General features: G+C 42.4%; 1 protein-coding gene across 1 annotated transcript in view; it reads right to left on the bottom strand.

Annotated features, from left to right (window-relative positions):
• Positions 1-22,133, bottom strand: part of lamc3 (laminin, gamma 3) — a 103,991-nt gene extending 81,858 nt beyond the window's left edge. Inside the window, exons 1-2 of the mRNA XM_053411638.1 lie at positions 21,494-22,133; positions 13,008-13,312 (exon numbers count right to left, since the gene is read on the bottom strand). Coding sequence (XP_053267613.1) covers positions 13,008-13,312; positions 21,494-21,881 — 693 coding nt within the window. The 5' untranslated portion in view covers positions 21,882-22,133. The remainder of the gene's footprint in view (positions 1-13,007; positions 13,313-21,493) is intronic.
• Between the last annotated feature and the right edge of the window lie 766 nt (positions 22,134-22,899).

The raw sequence follows: 22,899 nt of genomic DNA, 5'->3' as shown, positions 1-22,899 counted from the left end.
TTTTGTTTGAAAGGTCATTTTGCTTGGCAGCAGGACAATGAAGGAACAACTGAATGGAAGGACTTGATGGAAGTATTCAACATGGGCAAATTGGAAGACCCCCTTACATTTCAGCGTGGGAAGGAAAATCTAGGACAATTTATTATTTATTAAAAGTTAAAAAACGTAATTATATTTTCTTAAAATTGTGAGATTTGCCAGGGAATAATGCAATGATCTTGATTAAAAAATAAATATCTATGGGGATGTTCAATGTGATTTGGATCCATATGGAAATCCAGATTTAGCAGTTTTAAATGTGGTTTATAAGGGGACTGTTGAACCTTGGCAGAGGTACGTGCTCGACTTAGTGTCATTCTAGTTTGGATTGTGACCTGTAAAGCTCTAATGTCAGCCTCAGCTATAACTTGTGTTAACTTGCGAATTGTTGGAATGCTATATATGGTATCAGCCATTGTACGCATGTTAAATAACAAAGTTTCTGTACATGTCTACACAGCAGAGAATGGAGCAGAAAACGGTGGCTGTTGATCGAAAAACCAGTTGAATTCACAGTATTTATTGTTAATAGACCAAAAAGCTCCGAAATAACTGATAAACTCAAATGCCCTATCATAATCTGTACGGTCCCTGGTGACCACGGATCAAATGTAATGACATTTGCATTCATTTGTGTCACATCGACAACCGTGTAAAATAATTCTGTGTTACCCTTTATTCGGAAAGTAAGGCATGTGGCTTAATTGGTCGGTAGCAAGAAAAAGATGACACCGCTGAGGCCTCTGAGGCTCTCTTCCCAGGTACCCACCATGATCTCTCACTGCTTAAAATAGCTTGAGCAGCAGTGCAGTAAAAGTTTAGAACGGAGTTATCTTGAAAAGAGGTTCTTCTTGGGGGCTTTTTTCCAAGGAGAGGTTCCTGGGATTCCGACCACCTGTGTGGTCTGTGCCTGCAAGAGACATACTGCTGTGGCATCAGGAGGTCACAGCCCTGTATTGGGACATCTGGTGTCAATCTGCTACGCATGGCTTCCTGATTAGTTTAACCCTTTCATGGACGGTGGCACAATGGCTACTGGAATTTGGTACCACCTGCAGGTCATATTTTTCGTTAGAGGTTATAAGAAGAATTTTTTTTAAAGCGAAAATATATAATTAAGTAGGGCTGCGTTCAGGAGGCTGTTGTGATACCCAAGTTTGGTAGAAGACATGCATTTGAATAAGTGTTTAATACATAAAACATGGTAATTATATAAACAACAAGGCCTGCATTACAATGTTGAAATGCTTCAAATAAGAGGAGAATGTTGAAATATATAAAATGAGTTAAGTTTATATAACTGTTACTTAATTATATCAAATAACTTCCAAGCAGTGGCGACCACACGTGTACAGAGCATTAGAATCCATTGTGTGTACTGTCTTTTAAATATGCCAGCACTTATGTCGCTCCTGAATGGATCACATCCACTCAATGAAAGGAAACGTACCTTGGAGCCTGTTGGACACCGTTGCGAGGAAGCAAGCCTAGTTATAAAAACTGTAGCAAAATGGTGCAAAACATTTTGAAACTGAACATGTCCTAGGTCTTTTTATGGAGAGACGATTTTTTTTCTTTTACAAGGTAAACTTGTGTCTGTCTTTCAACAAGAACTTTGCCAGTTTCGCTGCTGTAAGTCATCCCACCTTTTTTTTTTCTTTTGAAATTGCCCCTTCACTTTACCTCATCTTTACTTTCTTCTCTCTCCCTTTGCCAGCCTTACACTCTCCCTCCGGCTGAAGTGCACTTCAGGATTTCCAGACAGTCGTGTGCCTTGGCAGCCCATTCAAAGCCATAGAGCTGCTATTTTGTAGGAACCGTAACTACAGAGTTGCAGAATTGAGTGCAGTTGGCTGGCGCGCTGTTGTGCCGGCTCTTGCTTATCGACTTTGCCCCTGCTTGACATGGCTCCACTGGCTAATGGGGTTTGGACAACGGTGAAGGACCCTGATGCACTGCTGTTGCCAGGGAAAACAGATGCTCATTCTTCATTTCACCTGGACATGACAAGAGCTTCTCCCATGGTTTATGAGAGGAACTGTGCAGTTTGAGATGTGAAGCAAAGTTAAATGAGGGGAAGCAAGTTTGACAAAATTAAAACCAAATTATGCTTTAGCCTCCCGGTGAGGAAAGTGGTTCGAACAAAGAAAGAGAAAGCACAATAAATAACTCAACTGCAAAATGCTCACTATCCATGCTTTACTTTGACATTTCTACATCTAATATATCTCTCCTGAAATTCAGTGAGATGAGAATAATCGCTGCCTTCAAAGGGGTCTTGTTTATTGTGTTCACAAATAGAGTCCATATGACTGTGAGCAGTATTCACAACCTCGCACCTCTGAATTGTCTAAAAACGTTGAGATGTGACGTGTTTGCTTGAGACTTTGTCTTTGTAATTCAGTAGTACATATGAGAAATATAATAATATTCCCAAAAGCCTCATCCTTTTCTTTCTGACATTAGGCCTTTGTATTTCCTACATCAACTTACCCAAATGCTAGCTTGCTAAATTCTTAACCTCTGCCACATCCGTGTTGTGGAAGACAATGGGGAAGAGGCCAGTGATGTGGACTGGTTTTATACAGTCTAAATTGTGCAGAACCCAGTTCACAGCATGTTGACATTTTTTCTACGTCAAGTAATAGATTTTATGTATTCATGACTGAAGTTTGCCCCTAAAGCACAAAGACTAGCTAACTAAAGACTAAAACGCTGTGGTGAAAGTATGATGAGGTACGGCTCCTGTGTGAATAGAGGGTAGACCGACAACACATTGAATGTTAACAAGACATAATTGATGCAGGAATCCTCTTTGTTTAGTTAAACAGCCAACCTCTTTGAGGTTGTACTTGCACAGCAGCGCTTTGGGCTAAATTCAAACATCCTGATCCCCCCCCCACACATTTTCTCCCTCGCTCCCCCATTTCTGTCCTTCTAACCCAACCAGAGGCAGATGGCCGCCCACCCTGAGTCGCGTTCTGTTTCAGGTTTCTTCCTGTTGAAGAGGAAGTTCCTGTTTCTTTTCTCTACTGTCACTGAACACTTGCTGATCATGAGAACTGTTGGTTTGTAAGATGAATGTATGTTGTGGTTTGGTGCTTTACAAATAAAATCGAATTAAACTGAAACAATTTGGATTCAATGTACAAGCGGCATTACCCATTGTAAAACCTATTGTTGCCATCTGAGTCGGTCCTAAATCCTGACCAGGTGATGACAGCACTCGATGAAAACTCACAATCACCTTGGTCCTTGGTGTAAGTGGGCGACAAAAGTTTGCAACAAGATTCTTGGAAGTCAAATGAGTAGATGTTGAGACATTTACACCTTGAGCCAAAACCAAAAGTCAAGTGATCGCAAAGATCAATAGGACTCTTGTCTGAATACATTTCAGAGTAATTGACCCAAAAGTTGTAGGGAGATTTTAGTCGGGGCCAAAATAATGGGTTGACAGAATGACATTGATGTCTCTAGAGCCTCGCTGCTAGCTAGTGGTTAAGAAATACAAGCAGAAATAGCCTTTAAAAAATAAAATAAAAAAGAAAGTCGAATATGCCAAAAGTCAACACTTTCAATATTTGGCCTGTCCAAGTGGAATGGCTTTATCCAAAGCATTGGTTTTCCCAAAGGTGCCTTTTTGGTTTTGATGACAGACAGATTCTGGGACAAACAATTTACAACAAGAGAACTGTGTCTCTACTCTTTTAAGGCATATTTATTAAAGTGTTGGATTGGATCTCCTCGAATGATAAATGATTCATTTGTGTAATAATTAGTGAATCTGTATAACGCTCCTCTTTTTTTTATTAATTGTTGCTTTTATATACTTGTAGGTCATTTGCTTAGCTAGACAAACTTCCTTTATTCCATTTCGGGAATGTGATCAAGCACCAATTTATAACAAGTAAAGGGCATAGTGGACATGACCTGCCCTTTTGTTAAATTATTAAATAAATGATTAGCATATAGTGATGATCAGAGTGTAAGTGCATGCGTTTCACGCCTCCGTACTAATGAGGGGACATTCTGGACGCTGGTGGTGCATCGCTATTGTTTCCAACGGCTCGGCTTTCATGCTTTAACACACTCATAGATGATGAAATGATTTAAATGCATAGTTAGCATTTCAGGATTCTTCCACGCCATTAAAGGAAATACTCTTCAATTTATCATAAGAGTATGAGACCATTATCGTATGGAAGAGTTATTAGTTATGCTTGTGAGAACAGTGCTAATTGTGTAAGGAAAAGCAGACATAGTTCCAAATATCACTTACTCCACTGAAAGGAAGCAGTTTCTTAGGGTTAATTAGTAGTCAGCCCATTACTTATTATTTGTGCAAACCGCAGCAAAAGCTTAATTAACTTTGATTCCCGCTTCCTTGGAATTTGGGCTCACAATGCTACAATGATGCTGACTTATGTATAGGCTGAGGCGTTGAGGGTGGCAATGAGCCAGTCCTTCGCCCGAAGACAAGAACGGTCTCAGGAGCAAATTGGCAGCTTCACACGTGTACGTCACCTCGCGCACAACAACGTTTTTGAGGAATCAAACAGTGTTTTAGAGGTCACCTCTGCTCCGGGCCGTTATAAACCTTCACCTTCACCTTTCAAATCTATCTTGTCTCTCTCTCCCCCTGCCTGGCTCCTTCCCCTCTCCCCTCTCCGTCTCACTGTGTTTTCCTGAACTCTGAAGCCTCTGGCTGCGGGCGGTGACAGGAAAGAGAGCCATGTGCCTCATTCCAAAGTTAATAACTTTTTAATATGATTGCTTAAGTTCACTGTGCCCTCAATATATATTTCCCCCCCTTTTACTCATTGTCATTCGATGCTGGAGCTCCAATTTGCCACACAGATTTCTAGAGAGCGAGAGAGAGAGTGTTTGTGAGAGAGCGAGGGAGGGAGGGAGAGGATGGACTGGTGGCAGGGGAGACAGACAAACTGCTTTAATGGATGGCTGAACAAATTAAATTCAAATTCATACAGCAGCTTTCATCTCCTTCCTGATTATTGAAAAAAAAGCGAGAACGCTTTACAAACTCGACAACAGACCTCCCTTTGAAGTAAGCCATTACTTCGGTGAGAACATCTAAATGCCACCTTACGAGGTGACGGTTGTTTATTCCAAATCGAATCATTTACCAATGGAAACACGACACATAAGATCACTAGTATAACACAGACCACTTTGTGCAGATGATTTACAGCACACATGACAGACAGAGGCACCTGCAGATTTAAGTGTCACCCGTTGTCTTTTTTTTTTTTTTCAGCGCAATTTTGCTTTGACCTCTCAAATATGACAAGGAGATATGTTTTAAAAGCAGCGGATGAAGCGTGTGAAGTCTCTATATTGAAACGACGCACTCCTCCGACTGAGGCACAAGCGGCAAATCTGCAAAGGGATTAAAATGCTAATAAAACAGGCAGGATGCAATTCCTGTTTTTTAAGCCTCATGAAATATGCATAGCTCGGTGTGAGCCATATGCAGAGGAAATGGCACACTGTCATGCCACAGAGAGGGAACAGGGATCATGTTATGCTCTGTTGACAATCTGTATGTAAAGAGTAGGCTTTTAACCCCTGACACAAATGCCCAATCGTTGCCTCCCAGCAAGGAAAGCCAACTGAAATGTGAATTCAGAGGATAAAATATTCCTTCTGTGATCCGTCCGCATTATTATCCGTCACTAAAGCAATTTGAAAACATGTGTTTCTTAGAGCGGGGGCATTTTCTTTTACATAATGTACTGCATGTGCAACTAGACATCAAAACTATTCATTGGTGCCGATGTTGACTTTAAAATGCTTTCCTTGTCTATGGTCATCTAAACAGGTCAAAATAAATCCCACACTGACAGTCAGATAGTCTAAATATGTTCGGCTACAGCCTGGTATGTACCTCCAGGCTTGGTTTACTCATAGAAATGTAATATTATTACAGGCAATTGAAAAAATAAATAAGCAGGAGACAGAGCTTGGGGTGTTTACTCTGATTACATCAACTTTATGAAAAACACATTCCGACCGAGCAACGTGTTTTACTCAAATTCAGAGATTAAAGCATGTTTTATTGATGCGTTTTCATAGAGGAGCATCCCACGATCACTGTTACTACACTGAGCATGTTTCTGCTTCTCCACCATTGTGCGATAGCTCTTGTAGGTTCGCTTCTCTGAGGAATGAAAAGAGTTCAATCCAAGTCCTCTCACTGCAGGATATTAGTGTTCTCCAGCTCCTTTACCTCGGTTCCACATGAGGAAAGGTCAGCTCGTAACAATGGCAATGTATGAGCACGTGTCATCTGGCAATCGTGAGGCATGTGGCGCACTGAAAGTAGAAGAGTCATAAAGGTGCTAAAATGTGACACGTGGGCTCCATTTATTACCCTCATCCCATATAAGCCATACAAAAACCTCCCAGTCAGACAATCTCAAATGCATATTGCGATATAATCCTATTAATATAGACGAGGTTTGACTTAATGAAGAGGTATCTGAAGATGACTGACTTCTTCAGGGAATGTGAGTGCTGCCAAAGTGCTATTTAGCAAAATTGCCAGACCCATCTAGAGATGACAGCAGATGTGCATTTGATACGTGGACGAACAGAATGGGATTCGCGGAACTCTTTGGAGACGGAGACATGATTAAAGTATCATGATGTCTTTTCTTGGAGTTATGTTATTCAAAAACCACACTTCACACAAAGGCTTTCGGTGCTTCCATTATTTAAGATATTAAATCAGCCTCAAAGAGAAAGGAATTCACTTCTGCATCATTACCTGACGTCGGATAGAGGACAAAATCAGGGAGCTACAATAGCTCAGCTTTGCCCCTGTCTTACATTGAAGGGTTTTTAATTATTTTCAAAAGAAAGAAGTCAGTATGTTCACCTGGTTTTACCTCGCGCCACTTCAGCCACGACATGCCACAGGGACTTGTGCTCGAACCCTTCCAGATCTGTATATACTTAACATTAAGTGCCCCTTTAACACAGCTGACAGAGTACAGAATCCATATGTTTGCTGCTGATACCGTTCTCCACTACTCAGCAAAAAATGACAGACAGATGTCAGCAAGTGCAAGCAAAGGATGTGGACACTGCAGGTTTGTAGTTAAGGGAATGTCTAAACCTCAAAAACCAGACTTTATATATGCTCTTTTAACTTTTTAGCAACTTTGAAGCACCAGAGAAGCCTCAACAGTTCGTCATGGGATTAACATCTGTGGGCTTCTTGTTTACATGCTCAGGTCGGATCCTTGCCAACAGCGGAAGCAGGATAAGACCATGGTCATTAAATATTCAGCTGCAGGTTTGGATGCAATGCAGCAAAGGTTCACAGGAAAGTCCTCCTCCACACCGTCATCCTCACCGTATACAATCCCCTCCACCTTCCTCAGCATAGAGTGAGACCAGGTTCAGTGAGTGATCGACAGAGATTCTCGTCAGAAGATAAGCCAGTGTGCAAACCCTGAACAAGTTATAGATCCCTGCATCAGACTGGGGGGAGGGGGGGCTTCTACCACCAGCACTAATGGCCACACGTCTCCAAAAAAGGTCTGGAAAGCACCATTTATTAAGTATCGATTTAGTACTGGTATCGGAACAAAACCCCAAATGATACCCTAGTCACCAGGCTTTCCCATAGAAATTAAAATCTGGACAACAGGACATTGTAAATCATCAATGATAATCATTAATAAGATTAACATATGTCTTATTATTTGGCATATATAGTATTTACCCAGGTGGATTCCTTGAAAAGCAGCTTTTCTATGGGTTCTCCGGGTAAAACAAAGTAAATCTATTCAGCATTTACAGTACAAAGGGAAAGTGCCCTGATTTGTGTACGGTGTTGCATTTACTGTCTAAAACAAATAGCTCACCGTGTTCTTCCCTCCCTTTCCCCCTTTCGTCCATCTGTTTTACACCTTCATCTTATATTCAATAAGTAGGGCTGTTGTGGGAATGATATTTTTGACTACTCCCATCCCCGCCCCTTTGTATTGACTTCCCTGTTTTCCTCTTGTTTTTTTTTTGTATTTGTAGCTCAAGCGGGAGTATGCCTCAACATTATTTTTATGATTCACTACGTGGGAGAAAAAGAAAAAAAAAGAATAATGTTCTTTCTCATTCTACTCGCACTGCTTGTGCATCAAGAGAAAGGCTCATGTGCGTTTGTCTCTGTGCGCGATACCCAGCTGCCCCATCACCCTTAAAAATAGAAGGGGGGATGAGAGATTTAATGAGAGAAATGGTGAAATTGATCCACCTTTTTATTCTAATGGGAGAACAGATCACAGTCAATTATGGGCCTTCTCATCTCGTTGTTTAAGAGGAAGGCTGGGAGGGAGCGGTGGAGTGAGGGAGAGAGGGTGTTTGGCAGGTCTGTTGAGAGATTTGCCACCCAATCTATGTATGCTTGGCTTATATTGATCCCCCGCAGCTTTATAATCAGTGGGTCGATGACATCCAAAGCATACTGAAATACAGCCAGGAGCGCCATTAGTAGCCTGCTTTTACTGTAACTAAGGCCAGTCACACGTCCATACACAGACTTTGTGTCTTTACTTGACCTCACCGTGACAATTAAATGAGACGGTACAATAGTCCTGGGAATTTATGCATCTTTAAAAACTTTTTTGTTTTACCTCCACCAAGGAGGATATGTTTTAATTGCCTCTTCACTCAGAAAGAAACTACTAAATCTATTTCCTTAGAACTTGGTGGATGGGACATGGGTCGAGGAAGACCCTAATAAATGTTGGTGCAGCTATGTAAAGCTATTGATCACTTTCTTGAACAAAAACATCTGGCATATTTAATGGACTGATGAGTATTGATCCAAATAAAAACCAGGGTCTAGTAAATTCAAATGTGAATCAATAAGAGGTTTATCTAATGGCTTAGAGTGTATCCCTCCAAGGCCCATTTTTCATTTTAAACAGAGCTTTATGTATTGATATTTACATATTTTAAATAAAAAATGTTGAGTCCAGATTACTAAAAGTCTTTAGCTGCATGCCGTGTGAACCACGATTGGATGTCTCTCCAATAGTTGATGACGTATTCCAAAGTGGTGTCAACAGTTTGACGACATTTGCCATCTGCAGAAAGACTGTGTGGTTAGAGATAGACACTAAATCAGTGTCATGATCGTTCATGGCATGCTCACACATCAACAAAGTGCTTTTTATGTACAAATTCACTTAACAAGGAATTGATTTTTTAGATAACACCGTTTAATTAACAGATCAAGACGCATTAAACAAAAAATATCCTTCTCGTGGGGCTCAGCTGAACAAACAAGTGAATATAAGCAGTGAGATAACTATGGTTTTAACTCGAGTTAAGGTTGATTTTGCTCAAACAATATCTTTTTAATTTTGTTTCCTTCCATGATTTGCAACAGGATCCACGTCATTAGAGATTAAGGCAAGTGTCCACTCAACTCAATGCTCTTCTTCTTAACACACTATTGACTGAACCTGCTTCTCGCCATGCCTCCCTAACAAAATTTCCTTAATTCCTTAATCCCACATAATCTTTCTGTGGTGAGGAAAATCTGCTCTGCAAACCCAGGGAACATGTGTTGCTGTCCGACTACAAAACACTGCTCACTTCGCAAAATTCCAGCAGAACTAGGGGTCGATCCGGTACGTCGTGACAAACCAAGACTTCTGCTTCCCATTGTCCAGATTCCACATTTATATAACAGAGAGATAGAGGGGACGGAGTGGCACTGTGGCAGAGGGCGAGTGTGAAGGGATTAATCAGTAAGGAACAGTTTAATAATCTCTAAACGGGAGAAGAGCTCCGCAGCCAGAACTTTTCCTGTAAGCACTTTAAAACTGCTCTCCAGCAAAAAGTAAAATGTAGAACTAGCAGAGCAGGAGGTGAAGCAAAGTAATACACACTGACCGGAAAGAAAAGGGATGAATCACGGAATAATGGGGTGGATGAGAGAAGATCCAAGTGGAAACTTTCAGAGAGTGTGTGTGTGTGTGTGTGTGTGTGTGTGTGTGTGTGTGTGTGTGTGTGAGAGAGTGGCTATTGCTAAGCCACAGAAATATATTTTTTTCCTTTAATTCACACTTAATTTTAATTCACCCGCTTTGTTGTCCCTGCAAGACAGATAGAGCGGAATCTCTGGACTTGAAGCTCAGGAGGCAAATCCAGTCCAGCGTGCAGATTCCTCTTTCCCGCGGCTGCATGTCGTCTTACTGACAGCAGCCTGCCACACAATGTGCCCAGCCCATAGCGGCGCTTGAGCTAATCCAATAGTGCACTTTATTTCTATTTTCACACGCTGCAGATGCACGGGGACCTCGCATATAGCAGAGACGAGGGGGAGATGTCTTTATCCTGCTGCTCAGCGCAGCTTAGCATATGCTTGAGAGCTGATGTGGCTTCACCACTTCTGTCTTCCCTCCATCCTTCCCCTGTTTAAAAAGGGGACCGCTCTCGAGGAAGGCTGCCTCGTTCTACTCTGTCGGAGGTTGACGACATGTCACCCACTCTCAGCGCCGCGCCTGGTGGTGTGTGTGTGTGGGGGGGGGGGGGTTATGGGGAGACAGCAGCAGGCACACCAGGCATGTGTGTGTGTAAGGGTGGGAGCCGTTAAGGCATTTGTGACCATATGTAGCCTCAAGGACCTGTCAGCTGCATCACACTGTTAAAACAATAATTAAAAGGAGCTTTAATAGTGTGATTTACACGATGAGGGTGTCAGAATATATATACGCATCTTTAACAAGCAGTTAGAATCAGCTGACATACGCTTTATGCCTACAAATATAATAAGTAAGTGTTTGAAGATTTAACCTCCATTTATTATGGTATAACTTCACGTTATTAATCTTACCTAAATATAGCTGCTTTTATTTACAAATGTAATTATATTTTTTGGGGGGGAGTGAATGAAAAATTACTGGGAAGCAGCAGCATTGGTGAACAAAAAGCCAATTCTCTGCTAGAGTCAGGCTTCAGCAGTTTCCGTTTTCAGAGATTTGAGACACGGCGTGTGTCACGGACCCGTTTCAGGAGAGAGCTGGGGAGAAATATCGGTGTTTTGACTTCTCTATAGACAAATTGTCCTTAAATTGATTTATAACATTCTTATTCAATAAACAGGAAATACACTCGGAGGCTGAGCGATGAACATTCTCCAAAAAATTCCCTCATTCTTACAGTGGAGAAAGATGTGTTTTTTTCCCTATAGGGCTGGGAGCTGGTTACGGTTATGTAGGCTTGCACTGCAAATCCTCCACACATCCTCCAAAGACATCCTTACTCTTCGTATTTAATGATGTGGAGGAGGACAGCTTCCCTTATGGAGGTGGCACTCGTGCATTTCACAGACATACCTCTACACTATGTGAGGAGAAAGGTCAGATAGAGGAAGGTGTTTATCATTATTATTGTCTTAAGGAGCGTTTAGCTCATGGCAGGACTGGGGCATGACTGTGGAAGGATCAACCATAGACTGTATAGATAGATCAACACAACACATACCTCCCTCTGAACTAATGGGAGATTACTGTAACAGATGTAGGTAGGAGGTTTTGTTGCTGCTGGTTGCCCACATCCTGTGGTGGAGGAAGATGTGCGACTTTGAAATGATGGATACAATTCTGAATGAGGTTTGCTCATCATGTCACTCCAGTTTGGGGTCATTTAGGTGGGGTTTCACAGACTTGTATTATTATTGCCTTTAGCTCATCTATGATTGACAGCGTTTTTGATTGATTATGTTGTACCTATATATATATATTGTATAATCTCTTGTGCTACAGCCCTGTGCTTTGTATGAGCAATCCCAACCACTGCAGGGTTTGTGTGGTATGCAAACTCCAAACATCAGCAACGGACAAATGATTGGTATAGATTTTGGCCTGAGACTGAAAACCAGAGGAAACGAGACGTCCTTTGCACGTTCATAAACTTATATCCTGGATATGCACATGTTTCATCTGCTCAGAAATGGGGATATTGCTTATGATTAATTCATTAAGCATCATGATGTATCTTCCTGCAGTGGATGGATCGGTGGGATCCCTGCTCTAATAACCTCACTTATTTAATTTGTCATGACAAGAGTCCATTTACTGTACATTTGCTCCATTACAAGCAAGGACGCAACCTGGGAAATGCATAGTTTTCCCTCATGGCAGATACTGTATATATACACACACACACACACAGGGAGATGCAATGCTCCGTAATTTAAAAGAAGTCGGCGAAGATTTTTCAGCAGATGAGGAGCACGTCCGGGGACAAATGCATGCATGCACACTCAGAGCCCTGTCAAAGGAAAAGGAGTGGCTGCATTAAGGGCTTTATTTACATTTTTAGTCTTGCTTTACTGCGCCCGTCCCTCCCAGACTCGCCCTCGAGAGGCTGCCATTAATTCGGCACAGCCCTCTCAAGACTTCATCAATGTTAATCAGAGCTAAACATAACATTAGATTCAGCCGCCTTGAAGAAAGGCTCAGAGGCATGCATATCTGCGCTGCAACATTATGTTTGTTTGTGTTAAAATGCTGGGGAGAGGAGAGAAGGGGGTTCCATGAGCCACACTTGAGGTTTCTGACCAGGAGCATTATAGGGAGTTATTACCCTTATGGTTATACAGCAGTGAAATGATGTGCAATTAATGTTTGAGATGAGATCAGCCCCTAAGTCCAGTTATTAATAATAACGATTCCTTTAGATACAACTTCACACTGTCAAGCTGAGACACAACCACCCACAAGTTGATAGGAAAACAGAGAGAGAGTTTGAATTGTAACACAATACAAAATTAGTTACTAGTTTTTTTTTTCCCAGGATCAATCTGTATATTTCTTTATTTTAAGAAATTATATTTTCAATATGTACGGCTGATTGTAAGTTAGTTCTTTCTGCAAAATCTGGGGGTTGGAGGAATGTTGACTAATATGCATAGGAAAATGCGGCCTCACCTGTAACACCAGGCTCTGGTCAAAGTTGTAGGCGCTGGGTCGTCCCTCCAGGGTGGAGAAAGCCACGTTCCCTCCACTGAGCGGGGAGATGTCGCTGAACTCGTCCGTGCACAAAGCCGTCCTCTCGTCGTCTCCCGGGCGAATGAAGCCCTTGACGTCCTTCCGGTAGGTCTTCGCACAGGATCCGCTGTAGTACTGGTAAGGCAACCAGGGCCCGCTCTCCTCGGTGCGCTTGTAGATGGCGAAGCTCTCCGGCCGACTGGTGTAGAATTTCAATCGCAAGTAGGTTATCTCAAAGGCCTTGCCTGTGGAGAACACCACACGATAAGATTTGAATGGAATCGTCGAAAGAATTGCGGCATAAAACACATTCACTGTAGTCTACAGTTAGATGAAGGCTGGTTATGTAAGAAACTAATTCTGTAGGGTGATAGTTTAAGGCCCTGGAGCAAACGGGAAAGAAAACAGACATAATTGCATTATAGAACCAAGGAAAACAAAGGGAGACAGGCTTAATTTCCCATGCCTCGGAGCCGGGTAAAAGAATGTCATTCCTGTAGGAGTCGCAGAATCCCCAGGATTATTTTCTTATTATCCAGATCATAATGAAGCACGGACGTGAAACACAGGTCAAAGGGAAAGAAACAAAAAAGTACTTTGTCTTATATTAGCGGGAACATATAAAAGGCCAATGAGTGCAAAATCCCAAAGGGAAGAAGTGGGGAATCGTTGGAACAAAGTCTGATGCAACATTTGAGGTGTGATATGAAAGCAGCCGATGTGATCAACAAGAAAATTGGTTATTCAAAAATGGAAAATGCTGACAGCCGGGAGGATTGAATATTTCCTTGACTGAATGATACAGCTCAGGTTTCGGCAGCTCACAGGCACAAGGTGAATCTCAGAAGAAGAGAAGCAAGACTTTTTCGTAGATCTGCATTTCCACCTTAAAAACAGTGATTTGACTTTAATCTCTGAAAATGGGAGAATTGGTTTCACTTTCAAAATGGGTCTGTTCGTTTGGAGGGATCTCGACCAAAGGAGGAGATATACCCGGATTTCCATTTGGGCCTGTGATATGGGATTCAGCAGATCAGACTGCGTTGCACTGTAATTGGTGTTGCATTGTAATAGAAGAAAAGTCTGCAAAGTACTTTTTTAAGGTGGAGGCCTGTGTCTCTCTGGTCGACCCTGTGTCATGAAAATTATATTACCCTGGTGAAACAACTATATTTGGCAGAAATTGTCATTCTTGGCTGGATTATGTATTTTTTGAATGAATGAATAGATTTATTAACAATCAAATAAAGGGAATGACAATATAAGTGAATAGTAACCCAGTCACTAAATTACAATTCCTTTACTGAGTTTTACTGAATTGTTATTGTAGACAGGATTGTCCACGTACATCTTAAATTAAAGGAGAGGGTTTGTTCTTGCATATTTCACAGTCAGATGACTTCAATTAATGGGATGTTTTTAGTTTTTAAAGTCTTTAAAATGCTTCCAAATGTGAGAGTCCTTATTTGGATTTTGAAAGAACATCCACATATTATTTCGCCCCCCCCCACTCGCAGCTACACTTTCCGAGCGCAAACACGCATTCAGAATTTGCCAAGTGTTGTGCAACTCGAGGAGGGGATTAAGTGAGCAGACACGAACTGAAGCCGTATTGAGATCAGAGTCAGAAGTAGCATGCAGAAACTCTCCTAACAGGCGTCGTCTGCGTTGCACTCTTGGGGATTTCTCTCTACATCATTAGATACTAAGTCTCAGTCACTGTGCATTTCCATGCAGGGATGACATCCTCGGGTACAGCCGTAATGACATCTGTTTCTTTCCCCTGCCAAGTCAGAAGCGGTCGACTCTGTCTCTCGTCTCTGCAGCAAACTCTAATGGTATCCTCCCTTATAGGAGCCCGGAGATCATTTAGCTTTCATTTACTCCCCGCGTGAGGTGAGCTCGGCCCCGCTGAGGCGGAAGCAAAAGAAACATAAAAGAGACAGAAGATGAAACAGTTGTTGAAGATCCCCCTGTGATGAGCTGCAGACTAATTGCAAAGGATATTTGTGTGTTTTTTTATGCACAATGCTAAATGAACCATGATCCAGTGTCTTTCAGGAGTGATACGGATTACATGGGCACAGCAGAAAGGTTTCTTTGCTGTTAGATATAAACAAAGCAAAAGTAACCGATTGCAGGAATCGCTCTCTGTCTGTCTGTATGTGGCTCGGACATCTCCACAACCGTTCATCCCATCAACTTCACACTTAGCATGTATATTGGTAAGGGCCAAAGGAAGAGCAGTATTGTATTTGGTGCCATTTGGACATGTGCTCCATTCACTATTCAGTATTTCTCACAGAACGTGTTGAATTCCAGTCAATGTACACAAACTAAAGAGTGAAAGATAAGTTCAGAACTGCATTGCATGCAACAACTGCAGCTAAGAATATAAGGTCTGACTGTTTGTGTGGATGGTACAGACTTTATGGGCCATTGTGCTAACACGCAGTAGCTAGTTATAGCGCAACAACGCGAGGGAGCATATGACAAGGAACGCAGCAAACAGCACTGAAACCACCAACTTGTGTCATTATGAGAAGTGTAAAATATATTTGGCTCATTATGAAACTGACGGGACAAATGAGAATATGGCAGTCTAGATAATCATGGCAAAACCCTAATATTCCATGAATTCAACATCTGATTCTCCAGTTTATTATCCTGCATCCTGAGTGGAGCTTCAGTGTATTTTGAAGAAGCCAGTGCTCTGTGTGCAGCAGTCGGTCTTTACTGCAGGTCACTTTTACACTTTCGGAAATCAAACTGCTGCAACCAGCATTTCCACGGGCCAAGCAAACGGCCCGTTACTAACAGGCATGTTGAGAACGGGCACTGCAAACTACTCTCCCTCCAGTTACGACATTTCACTTTGACCCAGAGACCAAGCTTGAGTTCTCGGTGGACTGAAAAATGTAAGAAAAGTAAGGAAAACCAGTAAAAAAAACTGCCTCGTGAGACTTTACAGGGCTGAGCCAGAACTTTTTGACCTCACGAGTCAATCCAAAGCCTTTGGTTACTGCCCAGACACAGTAATTGAAGGACTGTTCGGACGTAGAACACTTTAAGAGTCGGGGGCTGGTGGGGGCAGCAGGCGAACAGCGTCTGACCTGTTTCTGAGTCACTCATGTCAGCGCGACACAGCTGCTCTCGTCTGCCCATTCCCAGGCAGGCTTAGAATAAACTTGCTGCAAGTGCTGTAGACTCAATATTTACAATGTGTTTACTTCCAGCTGGGAATTTTTGTTTTTTTCGTGATCAGCAAATACACAGATGAGTGGATTTATCCTCTCTAATCTCGCGACGTCTCAAAGTTTTAAAAAGATGAATTCTCCTACAAAGAGCCGTGTGTCTCGAGCGCACACCAGTGACCGGGCTGTGAGCGCGGCACGCCGACTGTGGCAGGACTTTTATCATTGTTTTACATTCGGAGACAGGATGTTGCTTCTCTTTGACGGCGCTCAATGAGAACCAGCTGTAGACATCAATGTGCGCTGGTTGAATGTGTGTGTGTGTGTGTGTGTGTGTGTGTGTGTGTGTTATCTCTCACCAAGTCCTTATGGGAAAACCCTGACCCCAATTCCTCACCAGTAAACCACCCTGCATTTCTCTCTTTTTCCCCCACCTCTCCCTTCGCTCCTTCCTCCTCATTATGTTTTGTTTACTCCCCTCGAAGCAGCCCGCCCCCCCCCGTCTTCTTTCTCCTCTTCCACAGACCCACGCTGACCTGGCTGCAGTATGTGTCCCCGCATCCTAGTGCTGTGTTTATCATCCCAGGATTTGCCCGTCTCCCCCTTCACAGGGACTTTGTTGTGTTTGGAGAGGCAAAGGAAAACATTAATGTCGAAGGCACAACCCCCCCCCCCCCCCCCCCCCCCCCCCACCGACAACCCAGATGGATCACAGAGCTTTCGAGCGGACCACAAAGACGGCACACATACAACATTTAGGGGTTTTGGGTTACATAAAAATCCTGGGGTTATGAAAACATAATCATCCTTATTTTTAGAATGCCGAGCGCAGGTAGAATAATCCAGAGGAATAGAAAAACATGTCTGGGGAGAAGTGCGGAAAAGGGCAGAGGTCAATTCAGTCTGAGTGAGACCGACTTGTGGGTGTTTGGTATTTCTGAAGAACAACAAACCCTCCAGACAATGCAAGAAAAGGAAGAAAAAAAGACTCCTCTGCAGCGGCTCCACTCGCAACTTTCTCCCGGAGAAAAAGAGCTGTAGCCAAAGATTATGAACAACAAAGCCTCATGAACACTGCCAGACATCAGCTCGCTATTGGAAATCGATCTCCTGCGTTTGACAGCAGCACTTCCTGCTTCCAGAGCACGTGACCTAACAGTCCGTCAACGTTCAAAGCTCTGACATTTCCAACTTCTGTCGTCATTTTGTCCCCGTCTCTCGTTGCTTTGAAGCCGAGCTTTTTGATGGGGAGCGCCCACTCTCCACCTGCTGAGAGGAGGAGGGAGGAGATCTGACCTGTCAAGAAAATGTCTAGTTTTGAGCAAGAGCTGCCTTCACACACACCACACACCACACACACAGACACAGTACTGAGCAAAGGTTTTAGCTACTAAAGCTGTTGTAATGGTTGCACCACCATCAGGAGATTCAGTTCAGTTCACTTATACTGCGACTCGTAATGCACAATATCTGAATGTGCTTTGAAGAGTAAGGCTAAGATCTAACAATCTGAGCTATCATTTCCACCATGAGCAAACACCTGGTGTCAGTTAAAAGGAACCTGATCACCATAGATTCATTCTGTGGCATGACAACAACAAACCAGAAACACAAAACCAGAGTCCTAAACCGTTTTCAGATGTTAACTCCGGACAATTGGGTCGGAATGTCCTCCTGACTTTGCCTTTCTTTCAGGAGATCAACAGAGTCAGACATGTTAACAACAACAGGACAGTGTCTGGAGCATTCGGGGGAGGGGTGGCCACAGAGCATGAAGGAGGCAAAACATTCAATTCTGCTGCATCATCTCAATGTTTGTTTAAAGCATATCAACACCAATGTTGGCCCACAAGCATATGACACTCCCACTCGCTCACTGTGAATTCTCCTGACATTGTCCTACAGTATTCCCACATGGATACCTCAGAGTTTTTACTATGGGGCCGTCAAATGTCCAGATCAACTACCTTGGATATTTGTGTTCTCACATATAGCCCCTCCAGAACATTTCAGTTAGATGTCCCAAGTTCGGTGCATGTGTGAAAGCACCAATAGAGAACAATCTTTACTGATGAAAAGAACAATGAGGCCTGCGAAGGATGGTCTGGTCCCCACAGAACTGTAAACCCTCCCCTGTGGAGTGCTGGTGCATTCACATTGTTATAATCATTAAAAAAAAATTGTTCATGAATAGGAAAATGAATGCACGCCATCTTAATCAAAAACTCGGAATGTGGGCGGGCTGATAATTTAACTTATTTAGCATTTAGCATCTTTAGCAGCAAAAAACAGAGCTGTCCTCCTTCGGGACCTGGTTTGAGACCGAACAGAGCAACACACAGCTCCGACTTACATCTGTCAGAAGACACGAATAGTGATGAAGTACGTAACACCGGTGATCACAGGTGAGTGTTTGCTAACAAGTTCTCCATGTTGACCTAATGTTCAGGTGGGCTGTTTACAGCTCGTTCGCGCTGGCCCCCTAGCGGCTAAAAGCAGCTACTGCAGGTTATAACACCAACTCTTTTATCAATTCACCTGAATTATTATCCAACTTATAAACAAGAGGGAAAACAGATCGATCTACGGGTGATGTGGCCCGTGTGCACTGGAGGTTTGAGAAAAGAAGATCAATTTATCAATGCATTCGTGATCGGGGTGACTAGGCCACTATCACCTGATCAGCTGTGATGGATTAGCTCTGCTCTAACAAGTAGATTTTCACACGTTAACATGATCACTGTATTTTTATCTTTTAAAAAGACTAAGTAGAGCAGCATTTGTTGCCTGTGTAGATTCATGTGTTGTGTCTTCCTCCGATGCACAAACACACACACACACACACACTTGGTTTGCATACATTCTTCTACGCGTTGCTTGCAGAACCAGATCGGAGCTCTGTGAATCTAAGTGAGGACAAGACAGGGTAAACAGCAAGGGGATTGCCGAGAACAAATTCAATTTATTAAAATGTACTTTCTCCAAAAACTATTAATTAAATTCAATTCGATAATAGAGGAGGGGCCAGAGCAATTGCTGTATTACGGGGCTCCAAATTGATGTGAATAGCCTCGTCGATACAAAACCCTCCATTACAAACACACACACAGACACACATTGAAACATATGCACCAAAGCGCAGCTGAGAAAATAAATGGAAGTGGGAAAGGTAATTTCATAGAAAGATTTGTATTAATTTCTTTTGTAGCATTAATCGCCACAATTTAATTTAGTTAAAGTGACAAATGTGCTCTGTTACTTATTTCAGCAGTTTTCCGCAGCATGGTAATGGGATAATGATGCTAATGGCTCCGGCTGCGCTCATAAAAATTTGTAAAAAATGAGGAACGTCTTCAAATGCAAATATGTGTGCAGTGCACAAAAAGTGAGGCGAATGCATTTCCTCAAAGGAAAAGAGTGGGTGAAGGAGGAAATCCTTAAGGTTGTTGCGCTGGCATTCAAATAATGCAGTGTTATAAAGAGGGATGCATGGTTATATATTGGCTGTCAAGTGAAGTTCAAGTGTTCCAGCTGGTAGGTTTCTCGTTTTACCACGAATAAACCAAACATTTGCCCCGTGTGATATTAAGAGCCAGGCAGCACGGGGGAGCCCCACTTGGATTTTTTTAGGGGGGCCCATACTGATTGCGATATTGAATAGCAAAAGAATCTTGCTATATCGGCCGATATATTAAAAACTGCTACAATTCGTGTAAAAAATATTTGTTTACTTTAAGTTTGATATTTTCCAGTTTATCCATGAACCTAGTAACATTGATAGATACAGTATATATTAAACCTAAACAGTTTTTCATATAAAATATAACAATAAATGCATCTTTCTTGCATCGTTTGTTGAGTAAAATAAAAGTTTGATATCGTCACATATCAGCAAACATAAACGCTGATACTTATATATCTGTAAAAAGCTCATATCGGCTGATATTATTGGTACTCTGTATTACTCGTGTCTGCTAAGGTTGTTTCTGCAGCTGTGATTGGCTACAGCCACTTTACTTGCATATATTTGACTTGTTTAAGCTTTTCAAGTGCTATTTCTCTGTAGCTGTACTTTATTCTCTTTTGGTTAAAATTGACTTTGGCATTAGTTGTAATAACTACAGATGTTTGACTACGTTTTAAAAGCTCCAAACACTGAATTTAACTTGAAATGTATTGTATTGTAAAAGTTCTGTGACAATTGTCATTGAAGAGAATGGAACATGAGCCCACTGTCCAGTTCCTGGTTTTACAAAACCCAAAATTGAATTCCCCACCCTGAAAAGCAATTGTAGTTTTTGAATTCCAAATTCCTGACGAACAGTGGGAGCCTCTCTTCTCTTTACAATGACTAATTCCTGCAGGTTATCATCTGTTTACGACCGGAGATATTTAGCACCTCCTGTTTCTTTCTCAGACAGATGTAGTAAAACCTTATGATTCATGAAATGAGAACAATGAATTGAGCTTGTAGTAAAAGATTAGTGTTGAATCTGTACTGTGATATGATGAGAGGTGTTGATTTCAAGCTAAAATGATGAGGTATAGGTGGAATTTATGGCGATTCGCAAAAGGTTTCTGTATGGGGTGACTTTATTCCAGTCACGTTTGGGCCCAAATCATACCTTTTTACAAAAGCCTCTTGAGATCAAATTGTATTTTCCAGACAGATTTGGATGGTTTCATCATCAATACTCTATTTGGGCTGAATGAAATTAAACGTGGGCCTTCACTCAGTGTTTCTTCTTTATCCACTTTAAATCTATATACATTCTCAGACATGCCCTTGTGGCTAGGCACGCACACATAATCCTTGTCTGGGCCGAGGAGATTTCTTTTTTCTTTTATGAAGACAGCTCAAAGCCGCGAGTGAATAATACCCATAATGTGTTGTTCAGGACATCTACTTTGTATTAAAGGTTTCCCCATCAATACTCTTGCAGTGCATGAAACAATGAAGTCCAACACACGGCAAATAAAAATGAAAAACTGATGACACTCAAATGCAGCTACCTTGGAAACCATTTGCTTTGAGTAGACACTAATATTCTACTCCTGGATACAGGAAATGAACTTTGAAATAAAGCAGGACATTATATGTTATATTGTGAAAAGAAACCACCATGGAACCCTGAGCAAAAACATATTAGTGTGAGATACACATCGATCTACAGTGCAAGTTGAGGTTCCTGGGGGAGTGGTGGGGTCAGACCAAGCGAGGGATGCTCTTACCCAGGTGGAGGGTGAGGTTGACAGAATTTGGGTGCTGGATCCCATAGAACATGGACTGGCTCTGCCACCACGTAGGCTCCTCGTTCCTGTAGAAGTCCGTCAGGAGGCTGGAGTTGTGGCTCAGCTCGGGGTCCGACGCGTCGCAGCGGTGGCAGGAGCGCGTCGAGCCGGTCTGCATGCAGTAGTCCTCAGGTGGGGAGCCGCACGAGTTGGACGCCTCCACGCTGTGATTGAAGGCCACGTTCTCGAACTTGGGCAGGCAGCGGCTGGGCAGGCCGTCCTCATCGTAGCAGGAGTCCATCGCGGCCCAGACAAGGAGGTGGCAGTGGAGGTGAAGAGAGAGCAGGAGGGCCGGGAGGAGAGGTCTCGCGGCAGAGGATGTATCCATGTCTGTGAACACTTAAAAATCCCATTCACACTTCACACAGACACTCTCATGTACTTTGACACAGAGACGTGAAGACATACAGGCCCAGATTTGATAGAAATACTCCAACGACAGAGAGAATAAGTCCAGTCTGCACAGAGCTTTGTTCCTCTACTCTGCCTGCATGTCCTGCCTCTTGTTAAGTGTCCAACATGTGTTCTCCCTATGTGCACTGGAATGAAGTTGGTGCAGGGAAACTCACCAGGAGCAGCATGACATGAGACAGAGGCGGGACTGGGAGGGGCGGGGGTTGGTCGGTTTGGAGGGTCCCAAAAAACTCCAAAACGTCTCCACCTGCTGGTCAACCCGAGCAGCGCACCAGCTCTGGATGTAAAGCAGACGTGGGTGAAATAATCTCATTTGACGAGGAGAAACATACAGTGTGACACAGTTTAACACCTTTAAACGATGCAGTCCCGAGGCTGCTACACCTCTGGCGCATTCAGGTAGCGAATGCCAGAGCACCTGCCTTCGCGGCTTATAAAAACACTATTCACACACAATACCATGGATATGGTGGTAAACGTACTTGGCAGTTGGCCCCACAGCGGGACATTCAGGGAGATGCTGACTGTGGTGATTCCCAGTGGAGATGAGACGTAGAATATTTCAGCAGGAACATAACATAAAGAGATGTCATTTATACACAGGGTTTTTGACCTTAATTCTCGCAGGGTGCTTGTGGTTTTATGTGTTTGATTAAACCCATCAATGATTTAAAGGTGGCATATTGAATAGATTAGAATAGAAAGCCTTACTCCTGAAAAAACAATTTTAAACTCTGACAAAAGTAACAAACCAATTCATACAAAACCAATAAATAGGAGACTAATACATATTTAAAGATGAAAGAGTGCTTTGGTATTGCACTTATGCTTTTGTTGAGTATATGTTGACATATTTATAAATGACAAATAATTTTAAGTCATTGTATAGTACCTACTGTAAACCTATAGCAAGCCAGCAAAACTGACTTTTG

The sequence above is a fragment of the Pleuronectes platessa genome, chromosome 19 (genome assembly GCF_947347685.1).
Source record: "Pleuronectes platessa chromosome 19, fPlePla1.1, whole genome shotgun sequence".
In the NCBI taxonomy this organism is placed as follows: domain Eukaryota; kingdom Metazoa; phylum Chordata; class Actinopteri; order Pleuronectiformes; family Pleuronectidae; genus Pleuronectes; species Pleuronectes platessa.
This window is presented reverse-complemented; position numbering and strand designations above follow the sequence as displayed.